Source organism: Perca fluviatilis, chromosome 14, assembly GCF_010015445.1.
Source record: "Perca fluviatilis chromosome 14, GENO_Pfluv_1.0, whole genome shotgun sequence".
In the NCBI taxonomy this organism is placed as follows: domain Eukaryota; kingdom Metazoa; phylum Chordata; class Actinopteri; order Perciformes; family Percidae; genus Perca; species Perca fluviatilis.
This window is the reverse complement of record NC_053125.1, coordinates 18214823-18242093: the sequence shown is the minus strand read 5'-3', so window position 1 is coordinate 18242093 and position 27271 is coordinate 18214823. Positions and strand designations below refer to the sequence as shown.

At 42.1% G+C, this 27271-nt stretch overlaps 4 protein-coding genes across 9 annotated transcripts in view; 3 read left to right on the top strand and 1 right to left on the bottom strand.

The window, feature by feature from the left end:
• Window positions 1-239: 239 nt before the first annotated feature.
• tinf2 (TERF1 (TRF1)-interacting nuclear factor 2) lies at window positions 240-8034 on the top strand. Its single transcript, XM_039822645.1, has 10 exons — window positions 240-647; window positions 987-1189; window positions 1324-1431; window positions 1726-1821; window positions 2293-2403; window positions 2767-2890; window positions 5403-6246; window positions 6836-6894; window positions 7005-7084; window positions 7502-8034. The coding sequence occupies exons 1-10, from the start codon at window positions 614-616 to the stop codon at window positions 7619-7621; spliced, it is 1779 nt and encodes a 592-aa protein (XP_039678579.1). The 5' UTR covers window positions 240-613; the 3' UTR covers window positions 7622-8034.
• A 236-nt stretch (window positions 8035-8270) lies between these two features.
• Window positions 8271-13055, bottom strand: dhrs4 (dehydrogenase/reductase (SDR family) member 4). Of its 2 annotated transcripts, none has more exons than XM_039822647.1 (9): window positions 12913-13055; window positions 11434-11549; window positions 10312-10489; window positions 10069-10170; window positions 9859-9929; window positions 9711-9762; window positions 8915-9049; window positions 8743-8798; window positions 8271-8657 (listed from the first exon to the last, which is right to left on the bottom strand). In XM_039822647.1, exons 2-9 carry the CDS (start codon window positions 11544-11546, stop codon window positions 8543-8545), a joined length of 822 nt encoding a protein of 273 aa, XP_039678581.1. In that variant the 5' UTR covers window positions 11547-11549; window positions 12913-13055; the 3' UTR covers window positions 8271-8542. The 2 variants fall into 2 exon arrangements, with proteins under 2 accessions (XP_039678581.1, XP_039678580.1); XM_039822646.1 differs by lacking the exon at window positions 12913-13055 and adding an exon at window positions 11845-12276.
• A 31-nt stretch (window positions 13056-13086) lies between these two features.
• Window positions 13087-23150, top strand: efs (embryonal Fyn-associated substrate). 3 transcript variants are annotated; one of them, XM_039822641.1, is made up of 7 exons: window positions 13087-13223; window positions 14086-15408; window positions 15629-15766; window positions 16763-17698; window positions 18743-18814; window positions 20260-20517; window positions 20683-23150. In XM_039822641.1, the coding sequence occupies exons 1-7, from the start codon at window positions 13212-13214 to the stop codon at window positions 20866-20868; spliced, it is 2925 nt and encodes a 974-aa protein (XP_039678575.1). In that variant the 5' UTR covers window positions 13087-13211; the 3' UTR covers window positions 20869-23150. The 3 variants fall into 3 exon arrangements, with proteins under 3 accessions (XP_039678575.1, XP_039678578.1, XP_039678576.1); XM_039822644.1 differs by lacking the exons at window positions 20260-20517; window positions 20683-23150 and adding an exon at window positions 20116-20252; XM_039822642.1 differs by lacking the exons at window positions 20260-20517; window positions 20683-23150 and adding an exon at window positions 18956-19547.
• A 126-nt stretch (window positions 23151-23276) lies between these two features.
• Window positions 23277-27271, top strand: part of acin1b (apoptotic chromatin condensation inducer 1b) — a 32921-nt gene continuing 28926 nt past the window's right edge. Inside the window, exons 1-6 of one of the 3 annotated variants that reach the window (XM_039822640.1) lie at window positions 23277-23447; window positions 24699-24764; window positions 25083-25194; window positions 25310-25383; window positions 25706-26287; window positions 26378-27160. In XM_039822640.1, the coding sequence (XP_039678574.1) occupies window positions 23313-23447; window positions 24699-24764; window positions 25083-25194; window positions 25310-25383; window positions 25706-26287; window positions 26378-27160 (1752 nt within the window). In that variant the 5' untranslated portion in view covers window positions 23277-23312. Of the gene's footprint in view, window positions 23448-24698; window positions 24765-25082; window positions 25195-25309; window positions 25384-25705; window positions 27161-27271 lie in introns of all 3 variants that reach the window. The other 2 variants (XM_039822639.1, XM_039822638.1) reach the window with 2 other exon arrangements.

The window sequence follows — 27271 nt, the reverse complement described above, 5'->3', positions numbered from 1 at the left end:
TCTCTGGGCCATTATCTTAGTTTTATTGGTACATAATTCGTATTCATTATGCTCCTTAAAATGCTCTGACGTTCTGCAAACCATTCCGCCTTACATTTTGTTGTGTTTTTTAAACTATTTTTTAGATCCTTTGGCTGTCAGATCTGCAACGTCATATCCTGTCAACATCTTTTGGTGCGCTTGTTTTACATATTTCATAGTTCGCGCTCGGACGGAGTGCCTCGTTCGAACCAATGTATTTTATTGCAAATGCGCGAAGCACCGCCAAACCGGTGCGCCCCAGTGAAGATTTAAGAAGATTGAATGGTGCAGTGAAGGCGGGAGGATGAGAAGCCGAAGTTTTGATACAAGTGTTGCTAGCTTTGTTTTCAAGCGGGTAAACAACAACAGTGGTACTGAGGTGTAACGATAGGTACATTCAGGAATCACCGGAGTTAGTAAACATCATCTCAGCAGCATTTCCTAAACAACTTTGCATGGATAAACGAGTTAGTTCCGCCTCAGCTTTGAAGTGTACTCGGGGAGTAGCTAATGTGTCAAAGTTGCTAAGCTAACCTTAGTGTCTTAGCGTGAGCTTGTGGTCATTGAATATCTGACTGACGGATTCAGTAGTATGGCAAATGTTAGAAGAAAACCAATTGAAGATGGTAAGTGTTAATAGCTGGGATTACTTTAAAACTAGATGTGAAATCATTTTGTCAGTAATGTAGTGATCATGGTTTAACGTTACATTGATTCAAGTACTAACTTAGGTTGTGGCAAGTGACTGTCAGTGTAACGTCATGCCACATCCTCACCCCAGCAGACACAGCTTGACAGCTGATGGTAGACTCCTGCTTTATTATCATATCAATTAAGTAATATATGCACAGCCTCACCAGGGGGCATCACATCTTTGCACAATATTTGTCAAAAGCACAACAAAGCCTAAGAATGTATTTCCATTATCTCATTTGTTCTTGCGCCGTGCTTTGTCTCCTGCACAGACACCAGCCTTCCTTTTGCTGCACTCCAGCTCTTGGCCCCGCCTGTGCGCCTGGTGTCTGCAGCCCTCTGGAAAGTGATGAAGCAGAGGGATGTGATGCAGTATGGGGTTGTGGAGGAATTCGTCACATCAGCCTGCGAGACTGTCCCTGGGCTGCTCACTGTGAGACACCAGGGCAAGCTGGCGCTGGGGCTCAGAGGACGGGTGAGATTTTGACATGCCGGTCTATTTTATTCTCCTCCCCTATCTCTGTGTCTGACTGCATTATTACCATGTATGTTTCAGTATTATATTCCTGGCTTGACTGCACGGTTCATCAACCTTACCCTTCTTCTCAGTTAATCTTGGAGCTGTGCTGTACACAGCTGGATGAAAAAGTGATAATGCCACACCTGGAAAGGATCCGTGCTCCTGCTGCTCTGTCATCCTCCTCTGCTCCTACTGTGGTAAATTATATTTGATGTTCATAATCCCACAACAAATTGCATTGCCATTTGTTTCACTGTGAACACTTTGAAGGTTTTTATTCCAAAGAAAAACTGCAGACTCTTTATGCTTCTTGGCACATTGCTTCAGTAGACTATTTCAACATTTGCATACCTTAACAGTAATGTAAAAAATAACTTGACAATATTAATAAAAAAAAATAATGCCACACGGTTGGTGTTTTGTCAATATGATGTATTTGATATGCTATCACTCATGTATGTAATTATTTTTGTTGCTATTTTTTCTCCTAGAGGAGGGATGTGAAAATCATGAGAACAGTCGAAGGTTTCCATTCACTGGTTCATACTCTGCTAAAAGACCCAACCGAGAGAGAACAGTTCTTCAAGGTAAATCCCTCTACTAGTGTTTAATTGCAATCATATAGCAGCAGCAACTAGGGCTGTCCTTGACTAAAGAAATTCTTAGTCGACTAACGATTAGTTGATTTAATTGACAGAGCTGTGTGCTTTGAGAGGTGGTTAAGACTAGAAAAGCACAATATAAATGTCGTTAATTAACCATCTGTAAAATTTCTCCACAATTAATCCTGCAAAAGCACCACTTTAAATCTTGTGTTTACCATAAATGTGCTCAGAAGTTTCTTGGAAATGAGTAATTAAGCATGAATAAGCATAAAAAAATGACTAATCGACTAAAGAAATCTTAGTCGACTAAGACCAAAACGACCGATTAGTCGACTAATCGACTAAGAGGTGGCAGCCCTAGCAGCAACTGATTTCAATCTCTATCGTGATCATTTCTCAGTTGATGTACGTAGGAATGTAAGGGCCAACAATTCTTATTCTCTCTTCTCATAGGAGGAGTTTCCCGTGGATTATGGTACAAAGTTTGACCTGGAACTAGAGAAACTGCTGTGGGAGTTTTTGATTCGACTGGACCAGTTGCTCCCAGTTCCCAGCCTAGCTCAGGTAGTGGGTGCTTTTGAGAACAGCTTCCCTTGTTTTGTCACAAATTACACCTTATTTATAGCTATTCCTGCTTTACAGAGAACATTTTCTGTAAAAAGTTAACTCAGTCTGTTTCATAAAGCTCTTAGTTGTAAGTTTTAGTCTGCAAGAACACATTAGGAAAAATAAATATTTAATTTGCAGTGGATGAGTATATTTTTGTTTTCACAATAGCTAGTAATCATATAAAAATGTGTGTGTGTGTGTGTGTGTGTGTGTGTGTGTGTGTGTGTGTGTGTGTGTGTGTGTGTGTGTGTGTGTGTGTGTGTGTGTGTGTGTGTGTGTGTGTGTGTGTGTGTGTGTGTATTAATAATTTGTCTCCAGACTGTGTCGTGGCTCAGTGATGCCCCCCCTGTCCTGCAGGAGTGTGCGCGGGCAGCCACCCAACCCCAGCTCTTGAAGATATTGCTTCAACATCAAACTTGTCTAGGTCATCTGGAGAATGCAGGTAGAACTAGATCATTTCTTAGCTTAGATTCTTAGCTAGAATGACAGTAACTGTGAGGCCTTCATTGTAGATTTCTCAGGGTGTCTGCAGGGTTTTAAAAAGTATTAAAAGGTAGTAAATCAAATTAGTAAAAATTAAGGCCATTAAAAGGTATTAATTGTTACGAGGTATACATTTTTTGAATAATTTTTTTGCAAACTATGAGTTGTCCATTTGTTTTATTATGTCTATTTAAGTTGATCTTGTAAAGTCCGTGTGATATTATATCCTATCCCGAATCGGGTAATAGCCTATTGTAGCCTGACAAGCCAGACCCACATCCAGATGTTGGGTCTGGGAACTCACCATTGGCAGGGCTCAATCCGAGGGGCGGGATAAACGGTTGTCTTTCAAATTCCCTCTGCACGCTACAACCAAGCAGAACAATGAAGATAGCGGAGCTAGTTGATAGATTAAACTTTTGCCGTATCCGGTCGGCAAAACTCAAAACACATCTTCCTTTTTTAAGAATTACTGCAGTGCCGTTCTTTCTTTTCTCAAAGAAAAGCTTAACTCCAAGTCTTCCAGAGTCGCGGCCAAAGCCGATTCCAAAGACCGCTGTTAGCCAGCAGCAGCTCTGCTTTGTTTAAAAGTTGTTTGTATCCAACAAACATGAACAGAGATCCTGAATGGTGCATCACACAGATGAAGAGTATAGTGCAAACGTTCCTCCAGGGCAAGCAGTTGGCAGGTGGCATCTCAGCATGGTAAGAAAATATTGTATAGGGACAGTATAAGTGGATAGTTTATTCAGATTGATTAATGACATGTGTAAGTGGTCTCGGTGTGCAAGGTGGTTTTGTGCATTCTCGTAACAGTGTGGAAATGTCATTGCTTTTACCTAAATAATTTATTTGAACAAGTTCTGAAAAAATATGCTATCTACTCCTAGCTCTCAATGTAGATGCTGTGATGGATGACATTGTTTCCTCTAGAATTGTTTTCAGCAGCGGGGGTGGGGCTGTTGAACGTCAAAAAGTAACGTTAACTGAAAACAGCGTGTAGATTCTTTTTAGCATCTCACATCACACTTTCAGTCACTATGACCACTACTACTATTGTCAGAAACATTGATTGTGCCAAAATATGAACAGTAACGTCGCGGTCAATGGGCTTATCTGCTAATGTTAGCTACCGACAGTTACCTTAAGGTGTAGACACACTAGGCCGAATGTCGGCTGTTGGACAGTCTGGCGAGGTCAGTGACTCGAATCTGTTCGTTGTGTCCCGTGCCGTCGTCCGTCTGGGGGGCTGTCTGTGTTCATTTTGGCTGACTTGACGTGTTCAGTCGGCGGCAGGGCAGTCGGGACTCACCCGGAAATGACGAGCGGAATGAGCGTGACTAGAGTCTTTCAAAATCTGACGAAAATCTTTTAAACTGACCTTTGTGGAGCTGAAATGAAGACAGATTCAGTAACTGCATGGCCTATTTCTCGCTTAAAATGTTTTCAGAAACATGTTTCAGTGAACTATTTTAGTACAATATGAGATCGTATTCTGAACGGCCGCCGTGACAGTCTGGCTTTGAATTTCCGGAGAAAACAAACCCATGTGACGCGTTCGTCCAATCAGCTGCCGGTTTTCATTTCTTTGGCAGCAATACAGAGTAGCGCCGCCTGCTGCTATGTAGACTTATTACGTTTCTCAAGTCGGTGTCACCTCAGTGTGTCCCGAGGCAGTTTTTTTGACCTTGGGCACGCGACTGATCATCTCGGCTGGCTTTTCTGTCAACGGTTGGCCGTCGGCTTAGTGTGTCAGCACCTTTAAACCATCCAGCAAATAGACGGTGTCGTTGCCTGAAACCGGTGATTTAACGTCACCGCTCATTTTACACACGGTTTAACAACAAAACAAAACGCTGAGTGACATTACTAGCTATGTTTTTCATGTTGGTTTTGAGCAGTATGCACCCCTAGTGGGGAAGAAAAAGCAATTAAATTGAAGCACTTACCATGAGATCACAGGTACACTTAGTTTATAATGGTTATAATGGCATCACAAGAAAGTCAAAACGGTGAATGCTTGTTTGCTTGTCTGTGTGTATGTCTGTTTTCTTGTATTTCACTTGCCTCATGGACTGTTTTCCATGTGTACTCATTTGGGTGTCTGTATATACAGAAGAAGGTTCACTTAGTTTTAAGTGGTTATAATGGCATCAGTGAATGCTTGTTTCTTTGAACTGCTTTAATTTATCATTTTATTTAATCTATTAATTTTATTCAATAGGTGGAATAAATGCAATCTATTCTATTGACTTTCCCTATCTGCATTGTTCTATTTGCCAAGAGGGTGTAGTTTTATAAATATCAAACTCCGTTTAATGGTTAGAAACGTGTTGCCGTATAAACCTGTAACTCAATGGCGTGTTGGTTTTAAAAAATATTGAGAAGGTATTAAAAGGTATTGAATTTACCTCCAGGATTTCTGTATATACCCTGTTTCTAATTATCCACATGTTGTTTGGTTTTTACAGCATCCCTCCCTCCAAACATGGGAGACTCCATCCTGGCTTCACTTTCTCTGCCACCCTCTGGAAGAATACCTTCAAATCAACCAACAGGAGCCAAAGGGTCTGCTGTGGAACTGTCTGCTGGTACACAGACAAGAGACAAAACGCCATTTATTACACCGGTTATCGGACTAATATCAAATGAAGATGTACCAGTTATGATCAGAACACTGAGAGGTGGCGAGGCAGCCAGTTCAAAAGATGCAACCAACGAGCACTTGCACCCAACAGAGTACTTGAAATTCACTGTGGTTAAACAGAGGCAAAAAGTCAAAAATGATGGAGCGGAAGAGGAGAGGAACGCCTCAGAAAGAAGCAGTGGAATTAAACGCAAGCAACCTGACCACGGAGAAAATGAATCCGATGAGGATGAAGAAGTGTTAGGTATGACCAGAACTGGGAAAAAGAGGATACGCAGCAGTTTGAGAAATGGAGCAAGCCTGCTCGGGCAGGATAGAGGTGACCAGAGGACAAATGAGAGCGAAGAAGACGAAGCTGTAAGAAACGAGGCGCATAACAGAGCAGTCCTTGAAACCTGTATGACCCGGCTGGGTATCAAAACGCTGCACCTGCCCGAAGACCCATCGATCTGCTCCCTTTTGGTCTCTTGTCTGAGCAACCAACCCAGAGTTATTATTGAAAAACTGTCTCTGACTCCTGCTAGCGCTAACATGACTGACAGAGGAGGAAAATCCTTGTATATGAAACCGAAGAATCAGAGGAGGAAGTCACGGGGGAAAGCTCCAACACATAAAGGCAACCACCCTCAAAATCCTGACTTGGATGTTCCTGGCCTGGACAATAAAGAGTAAGAGACATGGGAATACACAGTGCACATGGTACAAAGTACGCCTTAGTATTATGTCAAGTTGTATTGCAAAAATGCTGCTGCTAGCTTAAAATAAATGCTAAATTACATTGTGTTTTGGATTTTGGAACTAGCTTTTTCTCTGCCTTGGATTCCTGTGTTTTAATTATTGAACATACCAGTGATCGCTGCAGTTACATGGCAGAACCAGACATTTTAAATTGACCTTTCAGGAACCCACAGGGACAAAATGTTTAACTGTTGTATTAAATATTGTAGACCATTGTTTGAACCCTCCATATACAATAAAACACTGATTTAGTTCAATGTTTCCGGCTTCATTTTATTTTTCTGTCTCTGTGAGAAATGATTAGTGATTTAAATATGTATATATTGATTGTTCTTTTAGAGCTGCAGGTCCTATAAAAACAAACCTATTTAAGATTTAACAGTTTCCTGGTTGTGTTTAGACTTTAATTATAAATGGCTCTAGCAAAACAGCTTAGTTAAAGATTGAAACCTAATTAATAAAAAAAAAAAAAAAAAGGATTTGACTTCATGGTTTAATTATGTTGTTTCTTCTTGACAGAAATTATCCCGTGTCACCAAGTATAAGCATGTCTCCCTTTCAGCAACGGAGTAACACAGGTGATTTAACAAATCATGTCAATTGAAAGTAAGGAATTAAAAAGAAAAGATTAGCAAAAAAAAATGACCTGCACAGGTTTTAGTTAAACTATGTTTTCTTTTGTTTTCAGGAACGTCGGCCCTTCCAAGAGACAGTGAAGACTACGTAGCGGATTCTGAGGATGAGGCGACAAAGAACTTCAAAGGCAGGGTATGTACTCTACAAACAGGAGAAATGGTTCCCACCGGCAGTGAAAATCCTTGAAAATGTGTCAAATTACAGAAGGCATCCCTTAAATATTTTAGCTATTTTAAATTTGTATTTAAAAAAAGAAATCTGGCATTGAAATTAATCCTGAGGAATAATCTGTTGCACAACATCATTGCAGGTTAATGAAAAAAGATTGACTACAACGTGCAATTTCAAACAGATGTCACATTTAAGCCTTCGGAATTCACCGAACAAGACACTTGACGATTATTGTTTTTGAAAAGTGTGTTACATATGTAAAGCAGTACAATATTTCAAACTTTTAATTGAAAATGACACAAAAACTAAAGTAAATTTTAAATACTGATAACTTTCTTCTGTCGTCAGTGTTGTTGTAACTGACTCTGTCTCCCTCAGCTGTTTATGAAGCGCTACTACAAGACCAAACACGGCACATATGTTCCCACTCTGAGGGAGTACTGGAAGCCTGGGATGACACGGTGGGAATTGACGTCTGCTGGCAGCAAGCGCAGATAAGGAAATGGATTTTCACTTTGTCAAGTTTGGTGTTGGGAAACTAACGGCAGAATGATGCCAGAGGAGAAAAGACAAAAATAATTTGGAATGCCAGCGACTGTGGCTGATGGACATTAATTTTCGTTATCTTTCTCTCGATTTGATTTCATTGTAGCTGAATCAGATTTGAACTTGAATCAGTGGTTTGTCATCATGGAAAACAAGCCATGAAATGGCATCGTCACAGATTATAGGCACTGTTCTGTTATGGGTTTATGATTATGGGCAACAATTGTGTTATTTTAAATTGTTACTTTACAGTGTGCTTGTAAATAAAGACCAGACAATATCTGGATTATCTGTTACAAATAAGTCACTTTATAAATATTTTAAAACTGCAATATGCTGAGTTAATAAAATTAAATAAAAAATGACACTTTGTACATTATTTTGCATTTCATTCACCATGTTAAAGTGTCTTTGGGTCACATTGGTGGACTGCCCGTTTGATACTGAAGCATGCTCTTGAACTGCTCCTGACACCCAATTAATAAATCAACATGTGATACAGAAGTAATAAGTAAATAATTTTAAAACCCATCCACAACTGGGCTTGTCAATCAGATGTACATTATATTTAAGTACTTAAACATCAACCAGGAGCAGTTTGTGAAGAAGTGAAAATCCATGAAAACCTTCCCATTTATTTAGAAAGTTAATGACATATTATCACGTGGACTGTGAGGATGAAATTAGTTGTCACAGAGTAGAAATCTTTACACGGAAATTCACCCAGGAAACCAAGAATTGGTTATAGGATTTCACATTCCTCAGTATCCTGGCTTATATTGGCGAATTATAGCTCTCATACAAAGGTTTACTAATCAAAACATATCTACACAGGAACACACAATTAAGTGCAAATTCGTCGCCACTGGAGATTCACAGTCGACAGCCTATCCCTCCAGTCACTGTGATGGTCTCTCCAGTGATGTAGGAAGCCTCCTCAGAGCACAAGAAGGCAATCACTCCACCCACTTCCTCTGGCTCTCCGACTCTAAAAGGGAAAGATGAAATATGGTAGTCATGTGTGCATAGTACAACATATTAACGACAAACTTCCATGTGAGCATGAGCTGTACCTTTTAATGCTGAGCTGCCTTTTAAACTCGTCCATGAGGTCTTCATTTCCCCATAACTGTGACAAAACAGTGGTGTATTATAGAGACTTCAACATTTACCAAGAGTAAATTAAAGAAAACTCCCATGTTTTAAGCGTGTGATACAAAGAGGACAGTGTGTTTTTCTCCTCACCGCAGAGCTGAAGCGGGTCTTGATGACTCCAGGGGCCACGCAGTTGACTCTTATGTTACTGTGGGCCAGCTCAGGAGCCAGCGCCCGGGTCAGACCCAGCAGTGCTGTCTTACTCACACTGTAAGGACCCAGGGCCTGCAGAGACAGAGACACAGTGTCCATAACATACACATGCACATTGGAACTACAACTAACAGTATAGAATAGTTCTATGGGGAGTCTGTAGTACCTCCTATTTATCTTAAAGTGCTCATATTATGCTTTTTGGCTTTTTCCCATTCCTTTATTGTGTTATATATCTTTTTTGTACACGTTGTAGGTTTGCAAAGTGAAAAAGCCAAAAGTCCACCCCAAAGGGACTTACCATCTCCAACAGAAAACACTGTTCACCAACTGCTCCAAACAGCTCTATTGTAGTCCAGCCTTTACTTCCATGATGAACGTGCGTCACTTTGTAACACGTTATAATGCTCGCCTAGCTGCTAGCATGGCACGACCTCATACTCTCCTTCTGACTGGCTAGTAGTCCTTACCTAGCTATTGCGCATGTGCGACTCCCAACAAAGATGGAACAGAAGTGAGATGCCTCACTCTGTAGCTAAAACAGAGAGCTCAACACACAGGGTGAAAAGAGGAGCTGCAGCAATGTGCAGTACAACAAAAATATGGTGTTTTTAGAAAATTAAACCATGTAAACCTATTCTGATATAACCTATAAATACAATTATTAACCTGGAAATTAGAACAATATGAACACTTTAATACAAATGTTTGTTCCGCTTATACTCTCACTGACCTGCATTGGTTGGTATCCAGCCACAGATGACACAAATACTACATTTCCCCCTCTAAATAGAAAAATAGAGCATTTGTGTTAATTAAATGTACAGTGAAGAGTTGTATAGTCTTATTTTGTTTGGATTATCTTTTAGTTTGACACTCACCCCCTCTTCTCCATATGAGGCACCACCAACTTAGTCATGAGGAAGGCCGATTTCACATTTACAGACAGGATCTAGAAAGAAATGTAGAAATGATCCCATTAATTATACTGTTTTAAAATAAATGAAAGGAGGAAGAAGAATCATTTTTCAGAGACAGGAGCCTCATTCAAACAATTCTTCTGTGAATCCCAGGGCTTCATTTGTGTGTACCTTGTCCCAGACGTCCTCTGTGGAGTCCATGATGTTTCCAAAGAAGGGGTTAACTGCTGCGTTGGATACCAGGATATCGATGCCTCCACACTGATCCAGAGTCTACTCCAAACACAGAATGAGACTATTAATGAGCTTATGAGTCTAATTAATCAACGACAACTTCATAATTATTGGTATGCGGCCATGTTAACCAAACTTGTAGATGCAGTTGTTTGAGAACCATATAACTGTGGTACTTACCATTTGAACCAGTTTTTCTCTGTCTTCTCCTTTGCCAACATTACAGGTGGTCCCGGTCACTTGGATGCTCTGGCTCTGCAGCAGTGCCACAGCCTTGTCCACGTTGGCCTGCCGCCGGCTGCTCACCACCACATGGGCTCCTCTCTTTCCCAGAGCCTGAGCTGCAGCTAAACCAATTCTGAGGAGGAGAAGAAAAGCAGTAAGGGATCAAGTCTGTAACAACTGCTATTACCATCAATATAGCTGTCTTACATGATGCTATTATGAGACAAATGTTTGACATCATTTCAGATGCCATCCTTTGAGATTTCAAGATTCGAGATTTGATGCTTTATGGCCATTTCAATAGCCTAGAAATCTAGACGCACCCAAGCGGCAGCTAATTTAATTTGCGGGTCTGGCTTGTCAGGCTACCATTTCAATGTACCTAAATGGAATTTGCTTTAAGAGAGTTCACATAAATCAAAACAGAACCTTAGAACATAACATGACCGTACTAAAGACATAAAACAAGTGGTAAAAATGCAAAATGATCATAGTCAAATAATAAAAATGTAATGTATATATATAAAAAAATATATATAGATAAATCCAATGTTCCCATAGGAACATTGGATAGCATCAGCACCATATGATGGGTTCCACTGTGTACATACCATTTAGTGTGGCTGTACTTGTTCTAATATTTTTTAGCCATTTTAAAGATTTGTAAAAATGTCCCTTTTTTGTAGTCTAGAGGTGTAAATTTCAAGGTTAGGTAGACCATGAGATACAGTTTGATGCACCACTTTGCTCAGCCTTTTCCTGTCTTGACCTGGGGTGTTGCTGTCACAGTTCAGTTATTGCAAAGGTGAGGATGCTCTCAATACCAACTTAAAAATGTCCTTTCTTTAACTAGGAGAACTTTTTCAGCTGTCTTACAGAGAAAGGTCTTTGTTCATAGGATCACAAACTATTATAGATTATATCGTCAAGGGAAATGTTTCATGTTATATTTCATTCCTTATCACTGCTTCATCAGGGCAGCTAACTGTTGCCAACGCAATTTTCTTAGTAACTGTTCTGTGTATTTTAGTATAGCAGCAGTATAGGCAAAACAGGAAATCATCGTGGAATTCTTACCCATCTGTAGAGGCAGTGACTATGGCTACCTTTCCAGCAAGGCTACTTTGAGACATACTCCTTTGGCCAGCAACAGGATTTGTCCTAATGCATCTGAATACACTCCTCAACATCACCTGTGAACAGAGAATAGTATCTAGGGTAGAGGTCACCTGGACTCTGACAGCACTGGTGCACAAGCTGAATACTGAGAGATATAAGTAAACAGTGAATGTTGAAATTCATTAAGTCACTTATACTCATTATACACTTATTGATCCACGGTGACTTAACAGCAACGACATGAATAAAATACTTGATCGTTAGGCAGACTCAGACAACTCAGTTCAAGTGTATACTTTTATACATTTGGCTACATTGTATAAAGTAACTAATTCAAATATGTAAATGTAATCAAGAGCATTAGCCTACCCTGCAGTTCATGCAATATTGAACATGGAGGTACAGTGGAAGAATTTCCTACGCCTCTCAAAGTCTACTGCCTGGACCTTTGACTACCAACGATCTTATATATATGTCAATGCCAACGATTCATGTCGCTGCAGTCAGTATTTTCCGGGCAAAAGACCTGCTGTCAAAATAAAAGCCTCCGGAAAGCTTTAATTCACTCCAGTTTAATTCAATCGTACAGCCAAGTCCGTCAAAACAATCATGCAATTCTTTCAGGGAATTTAGAATTGTGCTATACTGTCCAGTGGTAGTCGGAGCGTGGGCACACTTTTTTTTTCTTCTTCTCAGTTTACAGCTTAGTTTTATGATTAACGGCCAAATTCAGACATCCCTAAACGCAACCCGCAAAAACGAGCCAATCACACAGGCGGTGTGTTCAGGGCTGCGGTTACCTACGCGACTTCACAGATGTTGGATTGGTCTAAAGCCTACAGCTGACGCTCAAGCATGCTATTTAGATCTGTGGACTGCTCTGAGGAGGCGGAGATCATTTTGTTGTCATCGCCGAAGATTGAACGCCGATGGCCTCAGATTTTCACGCCTGAAAAGAAGTGATTTTACGTACCATCGAATGCGACGCCGATGCTAAGTTTAAAGGCGATAAGAAAAAAAGCAACGTAAGTATTTTTATAATGATGGGTGCTAACGTTGGCTGGCAAACAGGTCGACTTTAGCGGTTTAACCCGGCGGTACCATTGTTGTTTTAAAACTGAACTTTAGTGTTAGCAGCAAAAGGCGATGAATACAGCCAGCGTTAACATAGCCAACGTCTACGGTAGCTAACGTTAGGCCGCGGCAACATAGCTCCCCTTATTCTAAATAGCTTACGTTACTGTTCAAATGAATTGTCATTTGAACACGAATAGCCATGGATAACTATAGAATATACATTTTAAGAGCGAGTGTACACCGCTTATTTATCTACGATGCTAAGCTAACGTTAGCTTTCGCTTAGCGGTTTGCATTCAATGTAACTTAACGTTACTGGGCGTGGAAAAGGATAGACAGGTGTTGCCGCTGCCTGCCTACCTTTCATTTCACGTGTGCCTTGTAACGTTGTAAGTTGTGGTTAACCGTATCGGTGTGTTGTGAATGAGTCGTGAAGAAAGCGTTCAAAGCCTTTCTGCATTGATTGCAGAGTCCTTATGAAGGCGGAGACGACGAGGCGCCCGGGCTTAGAGATGTGTCCTGCCCAGACTCAGCTGTGCTTCTGTACCGAGTCTCTCCGGCGACCAACACATGCATGAGAACCACCGCTGATCTAGATGGACGACCCCGACTGACCTACTGGAGTTATTCTCTGAGACATAACCGTTAACTTTGCAACAATGTCTGTCTCCGTGAGTACAGTATTTGTCTCTTTGTTTGTATGAATTTGCATGCACTTTTGTGATGGTATCACAATGATGTACAAATGTGATCAAAACTCACTTGGAACCAAACAAATATAATTTGCTGGGCATGTTTTTACCTTTTGTGTATTATCTCACAACATCTATATATTTTTATCAGGATCTTTATTGCCTCCATTACTGTTCTAAGGGAGTCCCACATGGCTCAGTGGAGCCTAGTTGTCCCCAGGGGGTTGGTTTAGAAAATGAAAGGGGGCCTGGCTCTCTGACTTTGGGTTAGCAATTAAATCCTAAACAGCAAGGGACAGATGTGCCTCTTATCCCCTCCCCCTTCCTCTCATCTCGCTCATTACCATTAGGCCCTTATGTCCATTTGATCATTGGTCCTCCCTGACTGTGCCCATTTCTTTTCTTTCTCCCTTTCATGTTTATCATGATGCTAGCTTTTATTTATTTATTTATATATATATATATATATATATATATAAATTGTGTTCACCCATCCTCTTCCTGTACTTTTGTCTCTCACACTGACATTTTACGAGATCTTCCCTATTCACTCATATTCGCTCTCCATTCACTCGCCATTCAATAGCCCTAAACAATCAAACCTTTTATAACCCTGACTTGGTATTGCCATGTCAATGTACTTGTTTGTTTGTGGTGTGCAGATGTGAGACACTCTTGGGTGAATTTAGGCTGTCGATTAAAACCTACTTTTGTGTGTGTGTGTGTGTGTGTGTGTGTGTGTGTGTGTGTGTGTGTGTGTGTGTGTGTCCATTTTGTGTAAATTACTAAATGGAAGGGTCCGTGTTAATGATTTCTAATCTTTTCCTGTCCTCTTTCTCAGACGGTATTGGCAAAGGCGCTGTTCGACAACACGGCAGAGAGCCCGGAGGAGCTGGCTTTCCGGAAGGGTGACATACTGATGGTTCTTGAACAGGAACAGGGTGGCGGGCCGGGCTGGTGGCTCTGCTCCCTGCATGGCAGACAGGGCATTGCCCCTGCCAACCGCCTTCGACTCCTTCAGACTGCCCCGCCCCCAGGCTCAGACCCCCGTCGTGATCCCGCTGAGGACTCAGTCTACCTGTCGCCTGTTCCTCCACTGGCCCGGACTGCTGTCAGCAGTAGCGCAGAAGACATAGATGGAGTGTATCGCTCCCCGCCAGGCGTGGGTGAGGGACGAGGAGCCGCCTTAAGGCCCGGGGAGCTCCGCAGAGTTGAGGGTGGGCGCCCACGCTCACACTCCAGCTCTGGCACTCGGCCTAGACCTGACTGGGATTTAGGAGTGGCGGGGCGTCCACGCTCCCCCTCTCTGAGAGGACGAGGCGCAGAAATGACAGGAACACTTTATCAGACTCCAGTAAGTCCCATGCCTTCAGCAGCTCAGCATACCAGACAGCCAGGAGCTCTCATGGCTTCAGAGTCAGTGTACCTCGCCCCCACTGGAGTTCCAAGGGCGGCTGATGAACCAGAGGACACTACATATCTAGTCCCTAGAGAAACACTAACAACAGGACACTCTGAAGACTGTTACTTGGTGCCCAAAGGTACACCACTTGCAGGTGACAGTGTTTACCAATCCCCAACAGGAGGAATTGTGGGCACTGCTGTCTGCTCTAATGGCCCTACCGGAACACTCGGTACCCCACAGTTGAAAGTCAGCCAGGACACACCTGGAATGTACCAAACACCTACCCCTGTGGGAGCAAGCCTTCACAGGACTTCAGCCACAGCTTTGGCCCACCAGCACCCATCTCAGTTATCCCCAGTCCAAGCATCTCCCAGACCTCTGCTCAAGGGAGTTTCACCCAACCTGGCTGTTGCCAGGGGCAAACCAGGCCTGGCCTGTCACCGCGGCTCTCCTTTGCTGATAAGAGCAGGGCAGGTCAGGGTTCCTGGCTCACCAAATTTTACCCGCAAACCTCGTCCACCGGCACCTCCAGTGAGGGGAGTCACCAGGAAAGATGCCGCACAATCATCAGCTGATTCTAACAGTGTCCACAAACCCACTGCTCAGGTCACTTCTGCAAGCCTGCAGCAAGAAGAGGACAAACAGAGGGGACTTCCTCTGAGTATGGAGGAAAGGATAAATAATAGCCTGGAGAAAAGTAACAACATGCTGAACAAAAACGAAGAAAATCGGGATTACTCCGATGCCGTGGATGACCAGGTATGCGATGGCTACTTCAACTACCACACTGTTGGAACTGTTGTTCTGCCTAGAACAGTGTTATGTTGTAGGTTAATTCATATTCTAATTGCTCCAAAAATGTGGTTGTGAGTGGAGTGTGTTTGCATGAGTTTCATTAGCACGTTAGAAAAATATACAAATTTTGGTCGACCAAGACCTGCAATCATAATTCGGTTTTGTGCTTTCGTTGTCTTGGTAGGTGTATGATACCCCTCCCAGAGGCAGGTGGCATCGTCCAGTCCCATCTTCCCTTGGTGGTGGTGGTGATGATGATGATGATGATGGCATCTATGACACCCCTCGCAGTGTCCCACCACAAGCTGATTCTGAGACAGAGGTAAAGATAACACTAAGCAATCCTTACAGAGCCACAGATAGACCTGTGTTATTAGTACCTGTTTTCTCAGATGTGTTTAATCTCCTCTTAACTTTATGATTTTATATCAAATTTTGGAGGTTAAAATGTCTATTTACACAACATCTGTGTTTTAAAGTAATTGTGCAGACGTTAAACTTTCATCGATGATGTATTCCATTGGTTTTGCTCTTACGTGTGTTGTGCCTATAATTTGCTCTTTCTTTTATTTTCGGACAGTCAAATAACAATCCTTATGAATGTTATAATTGACCAAGATATAGCTGGGAACTAAACTGGTGAATTAAATTCATGTCTGTACAAGTGAAGGGATTCACCAACAAGAGACATTTTTTCCCACATTCCACCATCAGTCTGTCTCCCTGCCCCCTTCAAGGCGAGGCCACACCTGTCTCTTTCTGCTGGGGGAGCCTGTCTATCCAGTCCAAATGCTGTTGCTATTTTCTCTCCGTCACACCCATTTGTCATGGCCATACCACTAGCACCCTGCCCCCAGTGGTCTTCTGTTTAATGTTACTTGAATATGTCTGCCAGCTGTTGATTATTTTTTCTCTTTGCCTGGAATTACTGTATGTGGACTCATTGCTTTTACACTTAGCTGATTTTACGGGGACAAATAGGTCTCTTTCCACCTTTGGTGGTTGTTGCGACTCTTTGACGGTGTGGGTATCATTTGTTTTTACTTTAACCAGTTCAGTCTGATCATCCACGCACAAGCCAGGTTTAAAAGTGGACTAAAGTCTTCTAAACTCGCAAAAAACATGTTGTTACAAATTCTGTATGCCCACAGTATTGTGGCTGCATCATGGTTCCCTTATTGACACAGAAACCCCATACTGTGTTAAGGCACAATGATACTTTGCATCCCTGTCTCATAGAATCATTCTCCTTCCAAATAATCAAAGTCAACAACACGCATAATTTCAAAACATTCCCTCTGTCTTATCCCCCACTTAGGTCTATGATGTCCCCACCATCACTCTGAATTTGTCCACATTAGATGTCCAGCCTGACGAAGTTGATGACGATGTATACAGTGTTCCTACACTTCCAGGTGTACCTCTGGGCCCGGGGGAGTCCACCAACAGCCTCTCTGGTGATGATGTTGGACAGGTCTATCGTGTCCCTGGACCTGAGAAACGAGCCAGCAGTGGAGGTCATAACCGAGACTCTTCTGAGCATGACTGTGGCATCTATGACATGCCTGCATTGACTGCGGAAATCCTCCCTCACTCTTTGTCATCCTCCTCCACCTCTACTCGCCGCCTCTCTGTTTCTAGTAATGGTTCAGGTGACATGCAGTGGAGAGCCACACTTTCCAGCCTTGTCCACTCGGTACTCAACACAGCCTCCAGCTCGGCCTCCACTCTGTCCTCACGGGACCTGGCCACCTCGTTGGCTGAAATCCTGTCGACCTGGAAAGCCAGTCATTCAGATGATCCTCCACCGCCTCTTCAGCAGGCATGGGCTCGTCTATCAGACCTCCTTCCGCCGTTATCCGCTATTGGCAACGCTCCTCCATCAGAAGGGCTGTTGACGCTGATTCAGCGCTCCCTAGAGGAAAGCGCCCTCCTCTTGCAGGCTCAGGGCCGACCACGTTTGCCTTCCCAAGATTCCCTGTCCCGCAGGCCACTGCCTGCGCTCCCAGTGCCTGATGGGAAGCCCTCAGCAGGTGGGATGGGCTCGCGTAAAGGTAGCTGGATCCAGGAGCGGCCCCTGCCACCAACCCCTCAGCCTGCCTTCCCCTTGCCTCCCACTCTGTCGACTGTGACACTTACAGTGGGCGCCATTGACGGAGAAGATGACCCCAGCAATGAGTACGCGGGGATCGGCTTGACTCCCATCCCTGCCCCTGTACCTACTGGAGACAGTGTTGGATATGTCAAGCTGCAGGTCAGTTTTCATGAAATGAATTTGTTATACGACATCTGCATTTTATTTTCCCATGCTACTATTGAGTGTAGGGGTGGGAATCTCTTGGCGCCTCACGATTCGATTCAGAAGCAAACGATTCAATTCTAAACCGATTATCAATGCATCTCGATGCAACAATTTTTTAATGTACATTTCCATGCGTGATTTAAAAAAAAAAAAAAAAACAAACATAAATCTGAGTTTGCTAATCACTTCCTAGACAAAGCAGCTAGACAACGCTTAGATTTTGACATATATTTGTCACACACAAGTTTTAATGAAATGTTTTGTCTACTGAGGTTTTTGTTTTGTAGTCATTCTGAGCTTAAGGCTTAAACATTCTTGTGAAAGTCACCTTCTCTCCCAGTGATCTTCCATATCAGAGGCTCAGTCATGTTTAAAGGTGTGTGTGTGTGTGTGTGTGTGTGTGTGTGTGTGTGTGTGGGTGTGTGTGTGTGTGTGTGTGTGTGTGTGTGTGTGTGTGTGTGTGTGTGTGTGTGTGTGTGTGTGTTTGTGTGTGTGTGTGTGTGTGTGTGTGTGTGTGTGTGTGTGTGTGTGTGTGTGTGTGTGTGTGTGTTTGTGTGTGTTTTTCCCTTTTGGCCATTTTTTTATTTTTTTTTCTGCACTCTTGCCTAACTAAACTAAGTTGTTGTCTATTATCCCCCATAACTTTTTTTTCCTTCTTTTCTTTTGATTATTAACTTATCTGCATCGAGCATTGAATCGTTCTAGAGAGAATTGCGATGCATTTAAGAATCGATTATTTTTCCCACCCCTAATTGAGTGTTTGTCATGTTCATCCACAATTCCACCTTTGTCATTTATCTTTACATGTTTTATATATACCTGCATTCTTTTCTGTTTTTGAACTTTTTTTTTGTGCTTCAACACATCTGTACAATTGCTGGTAACTATTTATACATATCATGAGTGCGCATGTAGATTTATGGTAACAATACAATCAAACATAGACAGTAAATGTGTCTGTAAACATGCCTGATGGATCTCTCCGTCCCACTCTAGGGTAAACCTGAGCCACTTCCTGATGTCCTGGGTGAGAACGGACACATACAAACTATCACTGCAGAGCCAACGGTGAGTCTCTACTTCTGTTATTTTTACACATTCCTTAGCTTCTACAGTCCAAAGACTGTAATTTTTTTAGACGTTTTTTGTTGAACAGAAACACACAGCAAGTCCACACAGATAAGTCATTGATTCACTCTGTGTTCACAGTGCGCTCTGTTTACTAATGAGGACTGTGACTCATTAATCCAGCTTGATGCAGCTTTTCAGCTCCTGATGTGGTCCAAATTCATCTTCAGTCTACACTAATGATGATTACCCAACGCCACCTGACTTTATATCAAATGAACCCCTGTTGATGTCGGTCTCATTAATCTGTCCATTAATCCATTATGCGTGGAGATTGAGAGAATGTTTACAATGTTAAAGCTTTCATTTTTTTTTCTGATAATCCAACATCAAGGCCTACAGTTGGAGACTTGTAACAGCATACAAAGCAAAATTACAATCATGTATTGTCTTCTGTTATCTCTTAAATCAGTTTTGTCTTCTGTTGCTTGAGACTAAGGTCATGTTATCTTATCACTCAGTCTGCATTTTCTCAAGTCGTGGCTAGATTCCTTGGTTACGCCATAGACCACCAACAAGAGGTCACTTGTAAATCGTAACAATCTTGCCTCACATAGAATGGAGGCTGCAGGACAACAAGTGACAGAAAAGCACAGTCATTCTTTCAACAGTGCCACTTGCTGACGTACCATATATGCGTGTGGTTTTGTATCTGACTTTCTTTGGCTTTTAAGTTCGGAAAAAGAAACACATCAACTCAGAGGTCTGCATAATGTTTGTTTACATCACGAATTCAGATAAATGGTTGCTTATGATTAGAGCTGTTACTAATGATTATTTTTTTGTTATGGATTCATGTCGATTAATTGTTGATAAATCATTTGGTCCATAAAATCAGGTCAGAAAATAGTGGGAAATTACTGTTGTAATTATAAAAATATTATAAAATATCTTGTGTTGTTCACCCAACAGTCCAAAACTCAAAAATGTTCAGGTTACCATAATATTTAACAAAGAAAAGCATCAAATCCTCACTTTCAAAAAGCTGAAAGCAGCAAATATTTGGCATTTTTGCTTACATTGTTTTTTTCTATTATCAAAATAGTTGGCCAATCAACAGAAAATGAATTGGGTATCAGTTAATCGACTTATTGTTGCAGCTATGCTGAACAGTCATTTAAATGTAATGTAATTATGTTGTGTGCTGTATAGCAAAATGGCTTAAAGCTTTAATTGCATCTGTGGTTGTTGTGTAATTATTGGACGTATCTAATTCATTCTCCTTGTTTGGATTTCCCCAGCTGTGACAAGGATTCAAAAGGGAAAACTCCACTTAGCCATCCAATTTCTCAGATTTGTCATCTCCTAAAGACAATGATACATTTAGTGCCCGTGGCATATTTGACTCTGAAACATGACTTTCTCTATTGATCTTCCTTGTACAGTTGACCCCATCCCCTCCACTTCCTGTGTCTCTCTCCCTGGAGGACTCAGAGCTGCTGTCCTTTTACTCGTCTCAAAGCCTCGCTCACCTCTCCTGCCTGGCAGACGCCATCGATGTGCTCTTCAGCAGCGTGCAGGGAAACCAACCTCCCCGCGTCTTTGTCGCTAGAGGAAAGAGTCTTATTGTGACGGCACACAAACTGGTGTTTATTGGGGACACGCTCTCCCGCCTTCTCACCTCTGCCGACCTCCGGGCCAAGGTATGTAGAGAAAACCCTGCGCAGTTTGTTTTAATGACATTATTCATGTGAAATCATAAGATATAGCCTGTATGTTGAGGAATAAAAGTACAAAGTATACTTGCTTCTTTTTTTTAAATATCAAAGCTGTGTAATAATTGCTTTTATTTCTTTTCTCTACTTCAGATCACAACCTCAGGGGGACGACTCTGTCAGGCCTTGAAGTCAGTTGTTGTGGCAACAAAGGGCGCTGCACAAAACTACCCTTCAGTATCCGCCACCCAGGAGATGGTGGACCGTGTCGCTGAGCTCTCCCAGCAAGCAGCTGGCTTCTCCACTCTGCTCCAGCGCCTGGCAGAAATATCTTCATGATATTTCATATCACTTGCGTAAAAACTTTGTTTACACTACACATATATTTTCTCTCTTTGAAATGCCTTATTTGTTGTTAGACTCTTTCATTACCTTTCGTTTGAATGGGATTGAAGCGAGCGAAGTTGAATCCTGGAACAAGTGTTTAGCCTTGCTGCAGCTGCTACAAAGCTGAGTTTTTACAGTTGGTTCTGTCCTCTAAGTGTGTGTTGGTTTGCCTTTTGTTTATATACTGACCTTCCCAGCTTTGATGCCACGTCTTTTTGAGTGTTAACTTATTGAATATTTGAAGCTCCTCCATGGCTTTGAGTGTCCATGCAGACTGTTTGTCTTGGGAGCTTTGCTTTATTATGTTTGCCATATTTTCTTTCAATCACATGATAGCAGTTTTCCTTCCTTGCTCTATTTATTTAGCCATCCCCCCATTCCAAAAATAGCACAGAAGGAGGCCTCACATCCTGGTTTTGGCCTACTTTTTACTGTTAACCTGAAAGCCCTTTTGTTATCATTCTGAAGCTGTTGAAGCAGCATATCAAGTGTTCTGGGCAAACTTCCTGAACCCTATTCCATTTCTTCCATATTAAGCCTGACTTCCATTCATAATCTGTGCAAGTATGTGTTGTGTTTGTGTAGTACCCATTTCCACTAGAGAGCAAAGATTAACTGCAGTACAGCTTGTAATCCACTCAATGAGGATAACAAGAAACCTCTCTCAGTCTACGTTCATGCAGTCGTACACACCTCTTGAAGAAAATTTAAATCCTGTCTGACAGAGAGAGAAATCATATTTGAGGGAGTAATAATAGTTGGGTGAGATATTGCCTAATCCTGTTCTTTCCCACAGTCACATGGTAGCCTGGCAATGGATAGGAAACCTGTCGACCAAGCTCACCTGTCTCGACACGTCTTGTTATGATCTGCATGCTTACCTTTCTTTGCTTTTCATGTTAATTTCCCATACGATGCTTACCCCTGTCTTCTTACTCACATCTGCTTTGATAGTTCAAGTCAGGTAGAAACTAAGGCTGGGTATGATACATATAATAAATTAATTGATAATGTAAAGCATAGCAGTGGAACACGGCACTGTACTGAACATAAGTTTCATTATTTTACACTTGCCATATCAAGATTTTTGTTAATATTTTGACATTACTGTTGTGATATTGATCGTAACTATATGGCCCAGCCTTAGTAGAAACTGAAATGAAGTGCAGCATTTTTAGTTGTTAATTGAAATGGGGGGATTTTGCATTTTAAATCCAACAAAACCTACCCGTTTTTCATGTCAGACCATTGTATTAGTGTCTGACATCTACCATTTTCTTTTATACCAGTTATTATATTTAAAATGTTGTGCACAAACAGCTCAGAAACATGTTGAATATAAAGCTGTGGTGGAACATAAAGTAGACTGGAAGTTGAACAAACGTGATTCTTTTCACATTTACACTACACATCTCAACTTTACAAAGGTGCTCTACAAAAGTTGGATTATAATACTATAAGTGTTATCTATTTTCTGTGTTGTCAGTCATATTGCTTAACCTTGCATTCAAATTTTACTTTTCAGATCCAAATCCGTATCATCAGGGCATTGCATAATCATCTTTTCAGTTTAAATCTTTTTGAGGTAAACTGTATCCTGTTTTTACATCCTCTCTGCTGCATTGCCACCTTGTGGGGGTTTGAAGTATTAATTAATGAATACCTGCCTGCCAAATCGGACATGGCATATGTATGAAGAGAGCATGATCGCAAGTAACCTTTAGCAGTATATTTATTACTGTCAATGTTTATATTCTTTGCTTTCCAGTTTGCATGGCTTTAATTTGGAACATTTAAATATGCACATTCTTCACCAGGGGGTGATTTTACTGGGTAATTTACAACAAACATTTTATTTCTTCTGAAAAATGTTTAGTTACAGTTCAAATATATGGCTGTTTTTTTTCTTTAGTACAAGGAAGTTATTTACACAATGTGGACTCATTTGAGTCTCTTATCTGTATTTGCTGAAGTATAGAAATGAATATTTGACTTTTCTCCTACAGTAATACACCTCTTTACTTTTAACACTACATTTGATGCCTGTCTTGTATTCCTGTTCAGAATGCACAAATGCATCTTTTACAATTAAACAATTGTGTTTGAATTATTGATTGCAGTGGTAGTATGTCAAAAGAAAAATGTATCTGCAGGATGTTTCTATTTGCCGTGCCTAAAATAATTGGTGCATTTTTAATCCAGAGTTCGAATAAAACCTCTTTAAATGAAATAAAGTATTACAATTGTGTGGCTAGTGGCCTAATAATTGTTTACAACTGTCACTGTAATGCTGTGTGATTCGGAAAACACGAGCTTTTCCGGAAACTGCCGAGTTGTGACGCTGAGCAGCAGCCGTAGCGACGCTTGTTGGAGTTTAGACAAGCGGAGGGAGCAAAATGGCGGACGAAGATATTACGCTTGATGGAAAACCTCTACAATCGCTTAGAGTCGCGGATTTGAAAGCCGCTCTGGAGCAAAGAAACCTCCCAAAGAGTGGACAGAAAAACACACTCTTGAAACGACTGAAAGGGGTAAGTTTTCGCTCATGTTATGGACGCCTGTCGAGTCTGTCTAAGTTCACCAGGAGGCGAGAGACGGTAGGGGTTAACGTTAGAGGCCGTAACGGTGTGTGGGCTCGGAAGCGGGAATACATAAATCGCCTAGCACCCGTTATTATACATCAACAACAGTTTTTGTTTTATGATATTTGTGACGGACAGTACAACGCAGCTGTCCACCGACCGACTTCAGACTTAATTCGTAACTACACTTAGTGCACCGTGTTGCACACAGTTGAACTGTGCACCTGTCAACTCGAGGCCTAAGCAAGCGAACAGCCGCACATAGTGTACAGTACATGACCGTGCCCGCGCTTGGTATGTAAGTGTATCGGGGTTTCGGGGGCGCGCCTCGCCATGTAAACACACGAGCTTCATCAATTTATTCAATTTAGTTTAAAGTATATTTTTTTCAACAATATTGTTGTTTTGCACCAGACATCTAGCCCATAAACAACCATAGGTTTCAGGGTAGTAGCTAGGATTTTAGAAATACTGAGGTCATGAGTCGCTCTTCCCCCAGAAAAATGTTTGCAGCAAATAAAGCCTAAACACAGATTTTTAAACATTTGATTTGCTCAGTTAACTGTTCTCTTACAATGTTTTTAAATTACATTTCCCAAATTAGGGCGTAAATGCTGTTTAAAAACTCCCTCCACGTGGCCAGGAATATAGTTGTGGATTGTGGTTGGAAAATAATTTCACCTTTTTAATTATTTATTTTTCATGGCCTAAAAGTAGTTAGTTCTAAAATATACTGGAATTATTATTAATAGTGGATTGTAAAAACGGCAAACATGGGGAGAGAGAGGTGAATGACATGCCCTGTCGGAATTAAACAAGGGATGTTGTAATTGGTATGGTAATGCAAATTTTTAAAATGATAGCAAAAAGACCATGATATTGCTGATGAAAATATATTAGTACAATAGGTTTACCATAAAGTCACAAGTTTCTGTAGGTGGAGACAAGTGTAATTGTGATTTGCATACATACAAAACACATGCCTGCGTTGGCCCAGGGTACAACCAAGCCTTCAAAGTTGTGTTTATGATGCCGCACTTTTAGAGGTGTGATTTCCAATTTTTTTCTGGGGGAGACCCCAGACCTCGTGTTTTATTACAGCTGGCCTGAATTTATTTAAAAATAAAAATGGTATTACTTTTCCTTGTGATTCAGTGTTTTACATTTAGATATATTTTCCCCCTTCCTTATTCCCTGCAGGCTCTGATGCTGGAAAATCTTCAGAAGTCGTCCTCCTCTCACAGTGGGCTGCAGCCCAACTCACAGGTAAGAATAGATTTTAATATTTTATTTTTTTAAATGTGTGGACATTTTAAGTTATGTAGAAATGCATAACTCTCATACGTTATTGGCATAAGATAAATAAGAAACCCATAGACATTCCCTACAAAGACAAAGAGTTCTTAATAAATACTTGTCAAATGTGCTCATTTTTGTTTTACTAGCAATACTTCTATCAGGACAGGAGAAATACTTTAAAGATCAGGTTTTACCATGCAAACAGTCACTGCTGTTGGCTCTGTGAATTTTAACCGTACAGATGTAATAATAAAGTGTTGTTTTGTGTACCTTATTTTGTTGTAGATAGGTGAGGAGATGAGCCAAAATAGCTTCATAAAACAGTACCTGGCTAAACAGCAGGAGCTTCTTCGCCAGAGACTGGAGAGAGAGGCCCAGCAAGAGGAAGAGTCAGATGGTAATACATAAACACACACAATCACAAATCAGTCAATAAACACAATCTCTCTGTCCTTTAGCCTAAAGGAACTGGACAATATTTGTGTCTTTCTGTCCTTCTGTCTCTCTGACAGAAAGCCCAGCAGTGCCGGAGGAGGATGAAGACCACTCAGAGGACAATGACAGCTCTTCCTATGTCTCTGACAAGGTCAGTAACCTCCACACACTGAATAGTCAGATGAGGAAAACTAAGGATTTAACTCAAAGAACAGGACACACTAAGCTGCTAAATACTGATCAGATGAATGTAAAATGTATTTTTCATTCCCTCATTATTCTTCTTATCATGCAGGTGGTGGTGGTTTTTAATTTACACAAAATTATTTTTAGTTTGAATAGTGATCCTGTACTCAACATACACCTGGAAATGAATGTTCCTTGCTTGTAAATGCCTAAACATGTTAATAAATGTATAGAACAAATTTAGTCATTTTGGCTTCTCTCAGACTGACTCCATTAATTTTGCCCAGAAGCATTGCTCCATACCCCCCAAGCCCTCAATGACCAGGGCGGAGGAGAAAGGAGGAGGTGATACAATGATGGGTCATGGCATGATGGCATGCGGACCTGACATGGGCCCCGGTCCTACCCTCCAACCCCAGGAGTCCCTTGAGGCTCCAGGAGCTAGGATGCAGCAAGCCACCTTTCATCAAGGACATAAGGAGCCACCAGCCCCATCTCCTCCCCGTGCCGTAGCTTCCCTGTCAGTGCGCGTCCTGGGCCAGCCTGACCGCCAGGGGCTGCCCCCTGCCGTATCTCGAGCCCAGGAGAAGGAGGGCACTGCACCGATTGAACCAGGATCAGCTCATCCTGTCCTCCACCTTAGCCGATCTGCCAGGGTCTCAGCAGGTCAGGTCCATGAGGACAGTGATGACGATGACGACGGTGATGATGAGAGCGAGAATGACGAGGATTGGGGGCCTGGTCCTGGCGGGGCACCAAGGGGCAACAGAGTACCTCCCCAGCCACAGCAGATGCCTCCCAGTGTCCCATCAACAGCGGCCAGATCCAAACGCAAGCTTCAGCCTCCGCAGCACATCCCACCACCACAGGTACATCACACACCAATGCAACTGCGCCACCCCACTCCTCCTCCCTCTCCACCCCCTGACCTGTTTCCCCTACCTGACACTCCCAAACAGAGCCCACCAGACACAGATGACCAAGAGGGAGAAGGCCCTGAGGCTTCACGTGGTCCAAGGGTGCTGCCATTCCCATCTTCCACCATGCAGAGGCAAGACTCTGACTCAAGCTCTCGTTCCAGCAGTCCTGAGCCCTCTGCGGAGCGCAGGCCAGGGCCTCTTTCTCTGCTCGTACACAAGATGGAGTCAGAGGGGGCTTTCCGTGCAGCAGAGGCCACCTCTGCTGTGGATATGTCAGCAGAGACAGCACACTCCACTGCTGAGTCTGGCAGTTCCAGTGAATCTCCACTGCTAAGATTGGAGAGAAAGAGGCTACTAGAGAACAGAGAGATGGAGGAAGAAAGGCGACTGAAGGAGGAGAAAGAGAGAGAACAACGCCAGAAGCAGGAGAAAGAGAGAAAGAAGATACAAGAACAGGAGAGAGAGAAGAAACGCTTGGAAGAAAAGAAGGAAAAAGAGCGGAAACAACTGGAAGAGGAGGAGAAGCAGCGTCTGAAAGAGGAGCGAGAAAAAGAGAGAAAACACCAGGAAGAGGAAAAGGAGAGAAAAGGCCAGGAAGAGGAAAAAGAGAGAAAACGCCAGGGTGAGGAGAAGACAAGAGAGGAGAAACTGCTGAAGGAGAAGGTAAAGAGACAGGAGACAGCAAACAAAGGCAGGGTGGCTGTAACTGAGGCCCGAGACTCAGGTTCCTCATCAGATTCTGACTCCAAATCAGACTCCTCTTCACGCTCATCTCAATCCTCTTCCTCCTCCGGGGATAAAACCAGCCATGCCATGCTGAAGGTCAGTGATCAAACTAATGTGGGTGTCAATCACTCACTACAGCATTGATAGAGCTCTATGAGCGATAGGGATTGTGAATTGGATGCCATGCAGCGTCACACTCTTAAGTGT

What these genes read in the sequence shown, in the direction of transcription:
- tinf2 (XM_039822645.1), top strand. Translation starts at nt 614, where the DNA reads ATGGCAAATGTTAGAAGAAAACCAATTGAAGATG. An exon ending in CGCTGGGGCTCAGAGGACGG is followed by an intron (nt 1,190 to 1,323) that starts GTGAGATTTTGA and finishes CCTTCTTCTCAG; the next exon opens with TTAATCTTGGAGCTGTGCTG. An exon ending in AGGTCATCTGGAGAATGCAG is followed by an intron (nt 2,891 to 5,402) that starts GTAGAACTAGAT and finishes TGGTTTTTACAG; the next exon opens with CATCCCTCCCTCCAAACATG.
- dhrs4 (XM_039822646.1), bottom strand. An exon ending in GAGAAAAACTGGTTCAAATG is followed by an intron (nt 10,171 to 10,311) that starts GTAAGTACCACA and finishes TGTTTGGAGTAG; the next exon opens with ACTCTGGATCAGTGTGGAGG. An exon ending in CCTCATATGGAGAAGAGGGG is followed by an intron (nt 9,763 to 9,858) that starts GTGAGTGTCAAA and finishes TTTTCTATTTAG; the next exon opens with AGGGGGAAATGTAGTATTTG.
- efs (XM_039822641.1), top strand. An exon ending in CCGATGCCGTGGATGACCAG is followed by an intron (nt 15,409 to 15,628) that starts GTATGCGATGGC and finishes TTGTCTTGGTAG; the next exon opens with GTGTATGATACCCCTCCCAG. An exon ending in AAGCTGATTCTGAGACAGAG is followed by an intron (nt 15,767 to 16,762) that starts GTAAAGATAACA and finishes TCCCCCACTTAG; the next exon opens with GTCTATGATGTCCCCACCAT.